The 15,506-nt window shown below is 47.3% G+C and overlaps 1 protein-coding gene across 1 annotated transcript in view; it reads left to right on the top strand.

Annotated features, from left to right (window-relative positions):
- The first annotated feature begins 225 nt into the window (after positions 1–225).
- Positions 226–15,506, top strand: part of MYO3A (myosin IIIA) — a 175,920-nt gene continuing 160,639 nt past the window's right edge. Inside the window, exon 1 of the mRNA XM_074986283.1 lies at positions 226–393. Coding sequence (XP_074842384.1) covers positions 226–393 — 168 coding nt within the window. The remainder of the gene's footprint in view (positions 394–15,506) is intronic.

Below are 15,506 nucleotides of genomic sequence, written 5' to 3' on the forward strand. Positions count from 1 at the left end.
CTAGGACCATCCATATTAAGAACAGATTCCTTTATCCTTATGGAGTTTCATTGTTGTGATTATATGCGCACTATGTGCAACAGCTGTTCAATACTGCAGTTACATCTGAGATAAAAAATATGATGTCTTAGTTTTATCACACTTATAGCAAGTCAGTTGCTATTAATTGCTTATCTGAAATAAGAACTGACTTTTTTTTCTTCTTTCCAGGAACTGATATTTGAGATGCTTCCATTAAGTGGGAAAACAATAATATTTGATAGTTTTCCTGATCCTTCAGAAACATGGGAAATAATTGAGACCATTGGCAAAGGAACTTATGGCAAAGTATTTAAGGTGTTGAACAAAAAAGATGGCAGCAAAGCAGCAGTCAAAATCTTGGACCCAGTTCATGTAAGTTACTTTAAATTGTTTTTTATTTAGTTGTAACTTACTATGTAACCTCATGTCTTGGGTTTTTTTCAGTCGAATTAAGAAAAAAATACAATATTTAATGCCACTTAACCAAGTTTTTTTTTTCACTATATATGTATCCTTCTTTTAGTTTGTTTTGGAAAATGACGCTCGTCTGTTTAGTTAACTAGTTGTAATCCATCACTCAATCACAGATTAACTTTGTTCATTCTAATTTAGAATTAGTTTCAGCATTGCATTTTCTTGGGTGATGAACATTTTCTTTTAGCTTTCTTATAAAGTGCAAAATTCTCTCAATGGTAGCACACATACAGATTCCCAGTTATATATAATATCACCATTAGTTCTTTTTACTTTTTTATTCACTAACTATGAGAAAGGTGCCATTTTGGGATACAAAGGTATCCTGAAATACCTGCCTATATCTGTGCAATACGCCCATTGTCTCAGAAGAATTTTCGAGATAATGGGTGTGCTATTTTGGCATCCCTGTAAACCCCATTGCAAGAGGAGTACAGGAATGCCTTGAAATAGGGCTTTATTTTGGCATGTGGAACCATTCAGACAGCACCACGTGCTGAAATAGCCTATTTCGAAATCTACTCAAAATAAGCTATGCAATTTGCATAGCGCAAATTGCATAGCTTATTTTGAGATTAGGGCACTGTCTAGACAGAGCTTTAATGTCAGATAAATCAGCCATTCCCTTCCAAGACAACAGAAGGCATATTAGAGTATGCTTATCTGGACTGTATGCAATAAATTACTCTTCTAAAATAGAATGATAAATATTTATTGGTTTAGCATTTTCAAATCTGTTCTGTGCTTGGCTAAATACAAGGAAGATGTGTGTGGGTTTTTTTCACCTTGTTGAATTTACCATCAAAAAAGACAGACAACTACTCTTACACACGCAGCACCAGATGATCAGGAGGTTGGTTCACCATGCAGCAGAGCTCTTTTTTATAACTATCTGAAATTCCTTAGATGGCAGGTTATCAATAATGGGCCTTGTGGAAATAGTGTCTTTTGAGGAGGGATTTCAAAGAGGAGAACACAACTCAACACACCATGTTTGTTGTATCAGTAGGTCCTTCTCTTGCAGATGCATCCATCTGTGCAAATCTTTGTGCTTTTGAAAGAACTCCACTGACTTTAGCTGACTGACAAAGGTACCAAGGGCTTTTCTGTTTGGATCTGCTTGCAGTGGGCAATAGACCACAATTATAGATGATGACACATTCCTGATCATCTCTTTCCTGCTCTTCTCTGTTGAGAATGTGAGATTAAATTACAGTTCATAGGTACCAATTTATTTCGGGAGAAAATTCGAGGGCCTTAGTACCCATCAGCAGCCAGATTTCCCCCCCACCCTCAACACTCTTGCCTGCCACAATCAGCTGTGCTGCAGCATGAGGGAGGAGGAGGAATGGAGACAAGGGGTTGAAGTAGTAGAATCAGGGTGGAGCAGGGGTTGGGCACCCCCAGGCAAAAGTCGTGCCTATGATCACGATGGTTCCTCCTGGCCACAAAACCTATGTCATGCATTAATCTTGTAAATTAACAGAACCAGAGTGAAATTAAATTTAACAGCAAGTCTTTCTGTTTTTCACATGTATTTCCCACCACAGAAATGACAGAAGCACATTCTTCATTTATCATCTTGTCACATTTTAAAAGCAAAAATGATTCAGAGCCAACAGATTACAACCTTAATGAAATTAATATAAATGCATCAAAACAGTTTGCAGCATTTCACAGTTGTCTGTAAACAGGGTCCTTTAATTTTACTGCAGACTCTGAATAATCAGGGTTCTCTTGCTGTCCACACTTTTTTTTCACCAATCATCAGCATGCACACATGAATGTTTGGCCTTAACTGAATTATTGAAGGAGGCAGGGAAGCAACACAGAGGGGAAGGAAGGGAAGGAGTGTGGAGATGGGAGGTAGAGAAGAAAACAGGTGGCAGGGTGAGAAGAAAGGAAGAGGAGTTTTAACAGAGAAGGAGGGCAGAGTGAAGGAACTGCTAGGAGTGAGAGGTGACAAGTACAGTTGATAGAATTGGTAGAAACTGACTGCTCTTTTTAACAGAGCTTTCAGGCAAAACAATTACTTTGCTTTTCTGTCAATTTTCAGTGGAGAAAATTTCAACATTTTGTAAAAGAAAGTTATCTGTTTCTCATTGTTTTCATCCTAAACTGCCCGAAATTAGGAACTTTCTGTTAGAAATGATGAAGTTATCAGCTGGAAAAGAAGATATTTGGTTTTCAAACAATCAAAAATTGTCAAGAATAGGCAGATACTTTTCCCCCAAAAAATCTTCATTTAATCAAAAACCAAACTTTCCGCTGGCCCAGGAACAGACATTAAGCGGGCAAGCAAATGATTCATTAGGTGATCAGCAGTAACTGGAGAGCAAGAACTGTAAGGCTGATAATTCTGCATCACTTAACTTCTGGATGGACTATACTTCTTGATCCTTAAAATGTTGTTGTTAGACCTAGATTGTATTGTCATTATCTGGTATACTTCTGAGTCACCATCATGAGAACATAAATATTGTGAGGGCTTGTCTGCATTAGACATTGGATTGATGCTGTAGAGATCGATCCACCGGCAATGGATTTATTGTGTCTGCTTAGACATGATAAATTGACCTCTGAGCACTCTCATGTGAACTTCACCAGGAGGAGAAGAGTAGCCAGAGTTGACAGGGGAGCAGCACCTGCCAACCGTACCAAGTGGAAGATACCATAGTAAGTGTGTCAACTTCAGATATGCTCTTCATGTAGCTGAAGTTGCATAGGTTAGATCAAAAGTTGGGGGAGGGATGTGTCATGTAGACTAGGCTTAAGTAAGGGTATATAGAATGGATTAGACTTGTTTCTTCAGCTTAAACTGAAGGAGTTATTAAGGGTTGCAAAGGGAGCCCTTGTGATCTAGGGGGAAAGCACTTTATGGACTCCCTTCTTTTAATTATACAATGTTGCTTTTGGGAGGGTACTCTACAGAATTGCTAAACTTGAGAGACAACCTTGGATGTGTGAAAATCATGACTACTAAGAATAAACATACCAAATATTGTTCAATAAGTATAATGAATTACATGATCTTGGGAGATTTGAAACGAAACTTTCTCCTTACTCCTTATGAGGTTTTAAATTCTCCTGGTTGAATAACACGTAAAAATGGAATAGGAGAGGGAATACTTAAATGTGAAATAATAATAATTTGACAGTAATTTTCAGGTCCAAACTGTACTGCTCTTGATTATAAAGTACAGCAAATATTTTGATGCATAATTTGTCTACAATCTTCAAGTCAAATATTATTAAAGGGTCCCTTTTTATTGCTTATGAGAATGTGACCTTTATGATCAGTTTGATTTTTATGCAATGTTTTATTAAGATAAACATAATGAGATACATCCAGCTAATAGATTTATCTTCCACCTTAAAATGAAGAGGACAATTTCCAGTCTGTTTCAAATGGAATGAATATTCTATTCATAAGTGTCAGAGAGGTAGCCATGATGGTCTATATCTTCGAGAACAAGCTGAAGCGGGTCTTTGCCCACGACAGCTTATGCTCCAAAATATCTGTTAGTCTATAAGGTCCCACGGGACTTCTTGTTTTATTCTGTTCATAGTCTCTCTCCTTTTTTGTTATAGATATAATATCTGAGTCCCCCACAGGAGACAGTAGCCTCTATTAAATCACTGTAGGACAGAGGTCCAATTTTCTTGTTTCCCTGAGACAGTTGTGGCTATGAGATATATGTTGTGGCTTTTAACTATTTTGTTATTTAATTTATTCCCTTGTCCTAGCAAACACACCCAGGCTATATCTACATGAGAGGCTTTTTCTGGCAAAATTGGGCTTTTGTTGGGAAAAACCGCAGAGCGTCTACATGCAAAATGTGCTTTGTTGACAGTTTGTTGCCAAAACCTAGCATGTCCGCCGGCAGCTTTGTACCTCTCCCTAACTGCGTCTACACATGCCGGCTACTTCGAAATAGTGCCCACCACGTCTACATGTGGCGAGCGCTGTTTCGAAGTTGAAATCGACGTAAGGCAGCGAGACGTCGAAGTCGCTATCCCCATCAGGGGATGGGAATAGCACCCTACTTCGACGTGGAACGTCGAAGTAGGGCACGTGTAGCCGATCCGTGTCTCGCAACATCGAAAGAGCGGGGTCCGCCATGGCGGCCATCAGCTGAGGGGTTGAGAGACGCTCTCTCAAGCCCCTGAGCTCTATGGTGGCCACGTGCAGTGGCCCCTTAAAGCTCCCCGCCCCCTGCGTTCCTGTGCAGGAAGCTGAGAGCGCGTGCAGGCGGCAGCACTGACACGTGGCCTGCCTGCACGCCTCCCTGCAGCCCCAATCCACCATCCCCGCTGCGATGGCTGCCCGCCAGCCCCCGAAGCACCCCCAGGGCACCCCCCCAAGGGGAGCCAGGGCTCCCAGCCTGGCAGCCAGCCTGGGAAAAGGCAGCGGGGCCCCTCCTGGATGGAGGCTGAGATCCGGGACCTTCTGGGGCGAGGAGGAGGTGCTCCAGGTAATGGGGCGCAAGAGGCAGAACGCGGATGCGTTCGCTCGGCTGGCCGAGGGCCTGGCTGCCTGGGGTCACCCTGCCCGCACTCCTGACCACGTCAGGAGTAAGGTGAAGGAGCTGCGGCAGGGTTACGCCTGGGCCCAGAATGCGGCCAGCCGATCTGGGGCCGCCCCTGCCACTTGCCCCTTTTACAGGGAGCTCAGGTCCATCCTGGGCCCCCGGTACACCTCCTCCCCGCCGGCCACTCTTGACACCTCGGCCGACAAGCCCCAGCAGGCCCCGGAGGCAGAGTCCACCCCGGAGGCAAGCCCCGCACCTCAGGAGCCCCCCCAGGACCCCACCCCTGGGATGCCGGAGGAGGAGGAGGGGGAATCCTCCTCCAGCGATGAGGGGCTGTGGCTCACGATACCATCCCGGAGCTCCAGCAGGGCATCCGCCCAGAGGGTGTCCCCCAACCGCGGGAGCGGACCGTCAGGTATGTACCCCCGCTGGTGCACACCCCCGGGGTTAAGGGGTGGGGACAAGAGACATGACCAGGGCCCTCCACATGCCCAGATGACCATGGCCCCAGGGACAGCAGTGGCATGTCCCTCAGAAGAGTGCATCAGCGCCTGCCCTCCAGCAGGACAGTGCCATGCCCCATCCCTGGGGATGGGGGGAGCAGAACCTAGGGTCCCCCGGGGGGAGGGGGTGGGACACCTGTCAGCAGCAGCAGCATCTCCCAGGGATGGGGATGGGGAACCAGCAGCAGAGGGGTGGGGGGACAAGGGCCACGGCTTGGGGCCCACGCTAACGGCTGTCTCCACTCTTCTCCCCCGCCCCGTGTTCTGCATCTGCACCATCGGAGGGCCCGGAGAGCGCCGGTGAGGTCTCCGTGGTCCCGGAGAGCCCCCCCGGGGCCATCACTGCAGGCCAGCCCCTCGGCGGAGCACCGACCAGCCCCAGGATGGGGCCGATGGTGGAGCCACCACCCGAGGACGGCGATGGACCCCCAGCTGCTCGTGACCCTCTGGCGTCAGCTGGAGGTGTCGGAGCAGCACCTGCGGGTGGAGGAGCAGCGGCTGGAGCTCCAGGAGTGAGTGCTGACCTGGCGCCAGGAGGCATGGAGGGCCTTCATGCGCACATTCGAGCACATAGCAGAATAAGTGGCCCCCCATGCTGCGCCGCCACTGCTCCACCCGCCGCTCTGACCGCCATCCCACTGCCGTCTGCCACCCTGGGGCCTTCTGCTGAAGGGGACCTGGGGCCTGCTGCCACCCGCTGGCCATACCTGTCGGTTCGCCTGGCCCCCAGCCAGCCTCGGCCAGGGCTCAGGCTGAGGCGAGGGTCGCACCTGCCAACCCCGGGCGCCAGACAGTAGAGGGGTGCGGGGCCCAGGACGTGCCCCTACCTTTGTACATATCCCCCATCATATATATTTGTGTATAGTTTGTGTTACACCCCTGTTCTGTTATATGCTACCTGCCCCCCCATGTAAATAGTTCCCCCCCTTTTGTTCTGCTCTCTCTCTATACATTTGTAGTATTAATAATAAGAGAAATCACCGGTTTTTGGTTTCAAAAACAACAGGTCCATTTTTATTTGCAAGAAAAGTGTGGGGGGGTGCTCTTGGGTGCTCTGTGGTGTGGGTGTGGGGGCAGGGAGTGTTGTGGAGGATGGGGGTGTGCAGTGGGGGGCCTGCCAGGGTTCACCCCACGGCCTGGTCAAAATGGGCCCGCAGGGCCTCCCGGACCTGGATCCCCTTGGGTCCACCTGATGACTGGGGGCAGCAGGTGGCTGCACGTCAGCCCTGCCAGCCTCCACAGCCCAGCCCTGGAAGAATGCCACCCCCTTGCTCTCGACCAGGTTGTGGAGTGCGCTGCACGCGCTCACAACCTGGGGGATGTTGGTGGGGCCTGCATCAAGGCGGGTGAGGAGACACCTCCAGCGCCCTTTGAGGCGGCCAAAAGTGCGCTCCACCACCTGGCGCTCATGGTTCAAGCGCGTGTTGAAGCGCTCCTGGCTGGCTGAGAGATGGCCCGTGTAAGGGTGCATGAGCCAGGGCCAGAGGGGGTACGCCGCGTCTGCGACGACGCAGAGGGGCATGGTGGTGTCCCCCACAGGGATCTCCCGCTGGGGGATGTAGGTCCCCGCCTCCAGCCAGCGGCGCAGGCCCAAATTCCTGAACACCCGGGCGTCGTGGGTGCTGCCAGGCCACCCAACATAAATGTCCAGGAAGTGCCCCTGGCTGTCCACCGAGGCCTGGAGGACCACCGAATGGTAGCCCTTCTTGTTCAGGAAGCGTCCTCCGCTGTGCTCTGGTGCACGGATGGGGATATGGGTCCCATCCAGAGCCCCGAAGCAATTTGGGAAGCCCAGGCTGGCAAACCCCGCGATGGCGGCATCCGGGTCCCCAAGCCGCACGAGCCTGTGGAAGAGCAGGGCGTTGACGGCGCGGACGACCTGCAGGGGAAGGACATGGGAGAGCACCAGTGAGGGGTGTGCAGGGTGTGTCTGGCCCTCCCCCACCCCCAGGGCTGCCCTCCCCCCCAGGCTCCTCCCCTGGGTCCTCTTACCTACATGGGGACAGCCCCGACAGTGGCCTTGCCCACGCCAAACTGCTGCCCCACGGATCGGTAGCTGTCTGGAGTGGCCAGCTTCCAGACAGCGATGCTGACCCATTTCTCGACTGTGAGGGCGCGCCGCATGGCGGTGTCCTGGTGCCTCAGTGCAGGGGTGAGCCACTGGCAGAGCTCCAGGAATGTCTGCCAGCTCATGTGAAAGTTCTGGAGCCAGAGCTCGTTGTCCCACTTGCAGAGCACCAGCTGCTCCCACCAGTTGGTGCTCGTGGGGTAGCTCCACAGCCGGCGGCGGGTTTGGGGGTCTGAGGGCAACAAGGTCTGGGGCTGCTTCCTCCTCCCCTGGGGCAGGTCCTCTTCTGTGAGTAAAAGTTGGTCAGCTGCCTCCTGCATAGCATTGAGCAGGGCAAGCACTGCTCCTGCAGGGGCGGCTGTGTGGACCTCTGGCGGCTGCTGCTGCTGCTGCTGCTGGGGGTCCATACTGCTTTGACGGGTGTGGGTGCTTGTGGCTCTGCAGACCGCGTGCTGTGCAGGCTGTGTGTGTCTGGGAGGGGCCCTTTAAGGGAGTGGCTAGCTATTGCCCCGGAAGTGCTAGTCCGCCCTGTGACCCTGTCTGCAGCTGTTCCTGGCACCCTTATGTCAGTGTGTGCCACTTTGGCGTGTAGACGCTCCCCTGCAGCACCTACTTCGATGTGGTGCTGCCCAGCGTCGACGTTGAACGTCGATGTCACCACCCCGGAGGACGTGTAGATGCTATTCATTGAAATAGCTTATTTCGATGTCGCTACATCGAAATAAGCTATTTCAATGTAGCATACACGTGTAGACATAGCTCCTGTTTATGTATAACACCTCTCTTAACAGTGTTCTGTTGACAAAACAGCTGTGTAGGTGCTCTGGGGCCCTTTTATCAACAGACAGGGCTTCTGGTTCACCATGCAGTCTGGTTTGCAAAGTTTCCAGTCATCTGTTCTGTCAAGAGAGGGTTCTGTCAAGTCTGGCTGCTTGCTTTCTGTCAACAGAGTGGATTGGTCTTCCAATCTGCTTCTATGTGTAGATGTAATCCATTAACAGAAGTTTTGCTGGGAAATCCCATCCGACTGGGATTTCTGTCGACAGAGGCTTCTCATGTAGACGTAGGCCCAGTCTTTCTTCTCCTTTTTACACATATCTCCTTTTCCCCCTCTCCTCTGCTTCCTTCTCTACTGAGTTCCTGTTTTGTAGTGTGTCTTTGGGAACTCTAGTTTGAACAAATGAGGTTTACTTTTTGATTTGGAAAGCAGGGATGTTTGTGGTGGCTCTCTCGCCTCTCCAGTGATGGGATCCAAAGTCTAGATCCCATGGCTAAGAGAATCTTTCTCTCACCCCCATAAACATTATCCTTAACTGACAATGATAGGACAGAGAAAACATATTAAAACAGTAGGAGAACTTACATGCATGCTACTAAGCTTACCAGAATCATACAAACCCCAGCTCTGGCCAGTGAAATGTCTTTCATATCCTATCCATGGGTCTTCCTGTGGTGACCAGTTCATCGCTCCTTTGCCCATCCCCATTGTTGGGCCTGCCCCTGAGTGACATGGTTAATCTGACCTAATCCTGAATATATTCTTCCATCAGCCTAGCTGCCCCCTCTCAGGAAGGTGGATTTCCTCTTCAAAATGGGAGAGCCTCACTCATCAATATAGGTCCTGTCTACACTGAAGCAGTGAAACTCCAGCAGTGCAGCTGTGTTGCTATAGCATTTCAAGTGTAGACAAGCCCTCAGTTACCTCTACAGACTGTCTTTGAACTGTTCTCAAGTGGATGGCAGACAAAAGTTCAGGGTGATGCTTCAAAGGCTCAAACCATAGGTCAGTGTTTGCAGTCCCTTCTTCAGAAGCATTTCTTAGGAATTTCACTTCGTGCGTATTGTTCCAGAACATAATTTGTGTCTGCCCAGTTGTTCAGCATAGTCTTCTGGAGCTCACAGTACTTCTCATTGGTGGCATTCATCCTACCTTCCTTTTAAAGAAGTTCCATCCATTCTCATGATAATATAAAGATTTGCATTTTTCATACAGTGAACTTCTAGTTAAATACAATTAATAGTTAAAGACAATTCAGTGAGGTTTGTTCAGGATACTGCAGAAAGTTACTGTCATTGCCACAATCTGTTTACTTCTAAACACATTTGTGAAGAAACCTAAAAATTCACCAGATGGCAAAACAAAAAAACAGATTGATCGGTCTTCTTCAGCTCAAGATACTGGACCTCCATCCAAGACACAAGGGCATATCGAGCAGCAGATGTCAGCAATGATCCTGCCAAACTGAAATTAAGACAGAGAAAGAACAGCATTAAATGGAGAGTGGCAAAGAGGGTCAACGCTACAGGACCGAAAACAGAAGAGTACTGTGAGAAATTCCAGCTTGAGCTAAGAAACAGATCTGAGTCACTGCCAGAGGCAGAAGAAGGTGAGGCTGGACCTACAGGAAAAAAGGGCACAGTCAGATAACAGCATGTTACAAGTTGCTGCAATCCCTGCTAGATATGAGCATAGACATGGGCTTTGTCTGCATTAGCACTTTCATTCGTCAGGGTGTGAAAAAGTCACATCTGTTCCCGACTTAAGTTTCACCAACAAAAGCACTGGAGCTGACAGCACTACAGGGCTGATGTTCAGAAGGTGGCGGGGGGGCGCGCAAAGGACCATTCCAGCCACACCCCCTGGCTGCTGCAGTCTCCCAGGCAGCTTTGAGTCAGGCTGCCTGGGACAGAGCCCACCTCTTCCACCAGGTAATGGGATAGGGAGAGGAGAGCAGGTCTCCCCTCAACACTTACTGTGCCCTTTGAAGGCTGGGATAACTGCTTGAGTTGGGGGAGACTCTGCTTAGAGCTGCAAGGGCAGGAGCAGGACATACGTATGGGATCTCAGGGGGTGTTGCATTACTCCCACATTTTAGGTGAGTTCATGGCTTCCTGCTGGTCCTGAGCCTGGGCTCCTGGCCTAATACGTAGGGCTCTGCTGCCAGCCCTAGGCCTGGCCCCAGCAGAAGGAGCAGCATGGGAGTTCCAGAGGATGGCTCTGGCCACTAGATCTGGCACTGCTCACACCTTGCTGTCCCATTCCAGAGAAGATGCCCTAGGCATAAGCAGCTGCCTAGGTCATCACTAAATTTGGGGCACCTGCTGCTTATGCCTAAGGATGGCTCTGGGAAACTGGAGGGGTTGGCAGGATTCTCTCATGTCCCAGGCAGTGTCTAGTTACATTGTACCATGCCTGGGAGAGGAGGAGTTGCTGTGTGGGTCAGCGAACCCCAACCCCACCAGGTAATGGGATGGAGATGAAAGGTGATAGGGAGTGCATATGGGCCCGAAGCTGGAGGGGACACAGAGAAAAGTCACGTGGGCTGGGGTCAGTCATATGGCCATGGCCCCCTTGTGTCCCGCCCCAGCAGTTGCCTCTGCAGCATTGTGTTGGCAAGAGATGCTCTCCCACCAGCATAGCTACCGCTGCTCATTCAGGTTGGTTTGGCTATGCTGGTGGGTCAGCTCTCTCATGCTGGCATAAAGAGAGCCTACAACAGTGCCACTGTAAGGCCCATAGTGTAGACAGAGCCTTAGCGACAGCAAGAATTGGATAAGCAGTGAGATGTGTCAGGGAAGGAAAAGTACTGTCAGGAAATCTCCTGAATGCTAAGTGCATTGGAATATTGGATAAAAAAGCAAAGGAAAAGTACAAGAAAATGGACAAAATGAGAAAAATCAAGAAAAGATATACAGAGACGTTGTAGGCCTAGCAACTGAAGCTCCTGCAATGATAGGAGGAAAGTTGTTTACCAAATGATTCCAGTTTTAGAACTGGAAATCAATCAGTGAAAAATTGAGATGGATAAAATGCTTACAACAGAAGCAGAGTGGAATAACAGGTGGGAAGAACATTTCGAATAAGTCCTCAACAGACCTAGCTCTCTCAGTCAATGAAATAGGAATCTAATCAACTTGATATCAATAGTAGTCTAATATAGGTGTTAGATATAAAGGCTGCAGTCAAGAAGCTGAATAAAACAACATAAGAGTGGGAGATGACAAAATTACAGCAGTAATTGCTAACAGCACTTGATGCTACCAACCTAATAAAATGGGAAGAACTGTTCAATGAAGAAAAGAGACCCCCCCCCACTTCTGATCCATAGAAACAAAGAGTAATTGTTATAATATCCAAAAAGTGATGACCCTACTGACGGTAGCAATAGGATGGTAGTGTAACTCCTTTCCATTGTAGGGTAAATCTTCTCTATTATGAAATTACAAAGAGTGAAAGAGCAATAGATGCAGAGCTCGTATGAAAATAGGCTAGATTCAGGATGCAGAGATCTCGTGTAGGTCAGATATTCACACTAAGGACCATCATAGAAGAGTATGTAGAACACTTCAGCTTTCTCTTATCAACTTAATTATCTTTAAAGGCATTTGACATCCCCCACAGACAAGGGTCTGCAAGCAGAAGAGCAAGAAAAGACATTTATTTTTTGAATTTGTTAAACTCAATAATTCAAGAGCCACAATGCATTGAATAAAAGGCCAGCCTTAACAAATAACGTCAAACCATTTTTGTAACCCCTATTTTAAAATCAGTATGCACATATATCCCACAATGCTGTGCACGTATTAAAGGGGGACTTAGCCAACCTTTGGAGATCACATATCATTTGCTATTTAGATATGAATTGTTCATTGTTGAGCTTTTAGATGTTCACCAAAATATCAAAAATGACCAGGAGAGGTTTTTTTTCACTTTGCAATTATAGCATTGGGAGCCACAAAGAAATCCTTAAAGAGCCGCATGTGGCTCTGGAGCTGCAGGTTGCAGACCCCTGCACATAGACATTCAGTGAGGACTGTCCTTCAGTCTTATGGAATTCCAGCTAAAGTCATCAATATTAACACTACATACAGTGATGCAGACTGCTCTATAAAGATGAATAACCAGACACCAGAAAGATTCAACCTAGAAAATGGCATGAAACCAGGTTGTACTCTAACTCCATGGCTGGTATTTTGGAATTGTTGGGGGGAGAGAGAGAGAGAGAGTAATAATAAGTGTATTAGTAATGCAAATTCTGGCATAGTATGGCAAACGCCTAGAAGATCTAGACTTTTCTGTTAATATCATGCTAGTAAGCAATTGCCTCCCTACCTCCATCCCCAAAAAACTATGAACAAAGAGAGAAATCTTGGCAAAAACAGCGGGTCAAGCAGAACTCAAAATCAATTACCCTAAAACAATTAATTTTTAAACCCAGACATCAAGCAGTAAAACTGTGTTACCAGGGAAAAATATCAAAAAAGCCAAACAGCTCACTTTGGTAGGTAGCACCATACTAGCCATCAGAGCCTTTGTGGCAATAGCAAAGACATTCCCTAACCTCTGTGATGTCTGAAATATAACATACCCCTTGTCTTTGACTGGGTGGAACTTTACCTGCTGCCAAGGAGCCCATTCCTCTGGGAGGGCAGGAGTAGCTGTCAGAGAACGGAGTGACTGGTGAAGTACTGTGAAATTTTGATCACTCTTAAATTGGCATGAACCAAAGAAGTCATTTGCCTTTAGGTCATGGGAAAAGCATACTCTTAGGCAGAAAGAGATAGTCATGAACCATTTTCTCCAGGGTGTAGAAGCATGCCCAGGGTAATATGAACAAGCAGTCCCTAATACAACAGGCAGCAGAATGTTTTTGGGCTCTGCCTACCAGTATAGGTGCTCCATCTCTCTGGGAACAGGTACCACCATCTCCTGCAGCAGCTAGCCAGAGTTGGATGAGAGGTTGGATTAAAGTGCATGCACATGTGCACACACACATGCCTGTTACAGGATGTCTAGCACAGTATCTGCTACTGGTAACCAACATTTCTTGCAGTGGAATCCCCCAGGTTATGCTATCAGTGACAGTAACTCCAAGCCAATCTCTGTACCTAATCCCATGTTCAGCCTTCAAACCCCACACAGGGTGTGTCCTGTCAAGTCACAAGGGGTATTTCCTAATTAACAATACAAATAGGGTTGACAGCAGTGAATTCATTTCTGAACGAAATGGTGTTTTTCAGAAGCAGCATGGAAATCCAATAAAGTTTAGATAAATATCTGGCTTTGTTAATGATTTAATAAACAATACAAACCAAGGACACTCAACCAAAGTCAAGAAAGAAGACAGATGATAAAGACACCTGCTCCCCTCCCCAGTGAACAGTTACCACTAGCAATCATAGGAGCACTCGAGCATAAACGTTCTGAAGTGCTGTTTGCATTTGTTTGAAGACTGTTGATAAGAAGTTATGTCTGAAACACCTTCCCAAAACTTCTCTTAGATGTTCCACAATGTACAAGCAAATTTTCCTTGCCTGCTGGGAACCAAGAATAGTGTGCAAATGGGTGGGATCCAGCTGCATGTAAAGGCTTTGACAACCAGATCTTCTGCCCATTTAGTCCAAAAATATTTGCATTGAGTTTCATATATGTTGTGCAAGGCACAGCATGCTGCTATGCTGAGGACCGTGTTTGCCGTATTGACATCTGTTCAGGTCCATAGGTGTTACCAACAGGTTTTTAGCTGCCCAAACGCATACTCCACCACCATGCTGCAGTCTGTGTTAGATTTTTCTGTTTCTTGGTTTGACAGTGTCAGGTTATGGCTTCGTGAGCCATGTTGAGTGTGTATGTGGGGTCCCACCACATTGCTGCTGGGGAATAAAGTCTTTCCCTTTCTACAGTAAACTATGATCTCATAGCACACTGGTCCCACCACAGTTCACTCTTTCTCCAGGATTAGAAATGGCAGTCCACCCCTGGTTGTACCATTGAGATTAGAGCATTGAAAACTTCTGTTCCATGGCACCCTAATGGATTTTTATTCACCCTCTGTCATCTGTCTACAGAGGCATATGTTTCTGGGCAGATTCTGTCCAGTACTCAGGACTACATCACTGAACATCTGTCCAGTGCAGCAGCGGAAGTAGAACCATGTCTTCATGTACTTTCTACATGTGTTCCATGGAGTTGGGAAGGAGGGAGGGTAAGCAGGAGCGCTGATCATCAAATGCGTGAAGATAAGCATCAGAGGGGTAGCCATGTTAGTCTGTATCTGCAAAAACAATGAGAAGTCCTGTGGCACCTTATAGACTAACAGGTATATTGGAGCATAAGCTTTCGTGAGCAAAGGCATGCCTGACAAAGTGGGTCTTTGCCCATGTAAGTTTATGCCCCAATATATCTGTTAGTCTGTAAAGTGCCACAGACTTCTCATTGGGTGAAGATAGCATACAGTATTCTGTCTAATCTTTTCTACCCATGTACTGATTTTTTTCCATCTATTTGTGGAATACATTTTTCTGTGCACTGAGGCATGTGTGAATGTGCACCACCAGTAGAAATAAAAACCTAGCTGTGGACACTGCTGATCCACTGGGTGTCTTTTGAATCTTTCCTGAGTAGCAGCACAAGCACAATTTACAGGGAACACTGGTAGCATATAGTGTCAGCAATAGGCACCAAGGTGATTCCCACAGATTGTCCTGTCATGCACAGGACTCTGGTAAAATGCCCCAGAAATGGTAGTGCAACTGTCACCTACTGAAAAGACAGAATGTGAACATGGGTACACACTTGTGCACAAGGTATACCCGTGCCCAGTACAGCATGTTGATGTTGTGAGCACCTGGAAGTAATACAGTTTCTTCCTCATCCATATTCCCGATGGACTTTCTGTCACTCCATGCTTTGGTTTAAATTGACAGATAACAGTGTAAGCCAGAGATGACTTTAGCACTACTTCTCTACAGTTAAATAAATTCAATGGGACATTTTGACTGAGCAGCAAGGGGTATATTTTTTACTGTGTCATAAATTGTACGCTAATAGTTTCTTGGATTTTGCTTCATGTTTAGACAGGGTTTGAATAGACACACTGTGCCAGTTTTCTTTTGGACTCGAGTTTG

Source organism: Carettochelys insculpta, chromosome 2 (genome assembly GCF_033958435.1).
Source record: "Carettochelys insculpta isolate YL-2023 chromosome 2, ASM3395843v1, whole genome shotgun sequence".
Taxonomy (NCBI): Eukaryota; Metazoa; Chordata; order Testudines; family Carettochelyidae; genus Carettochelys; species Carettochelys insculpta.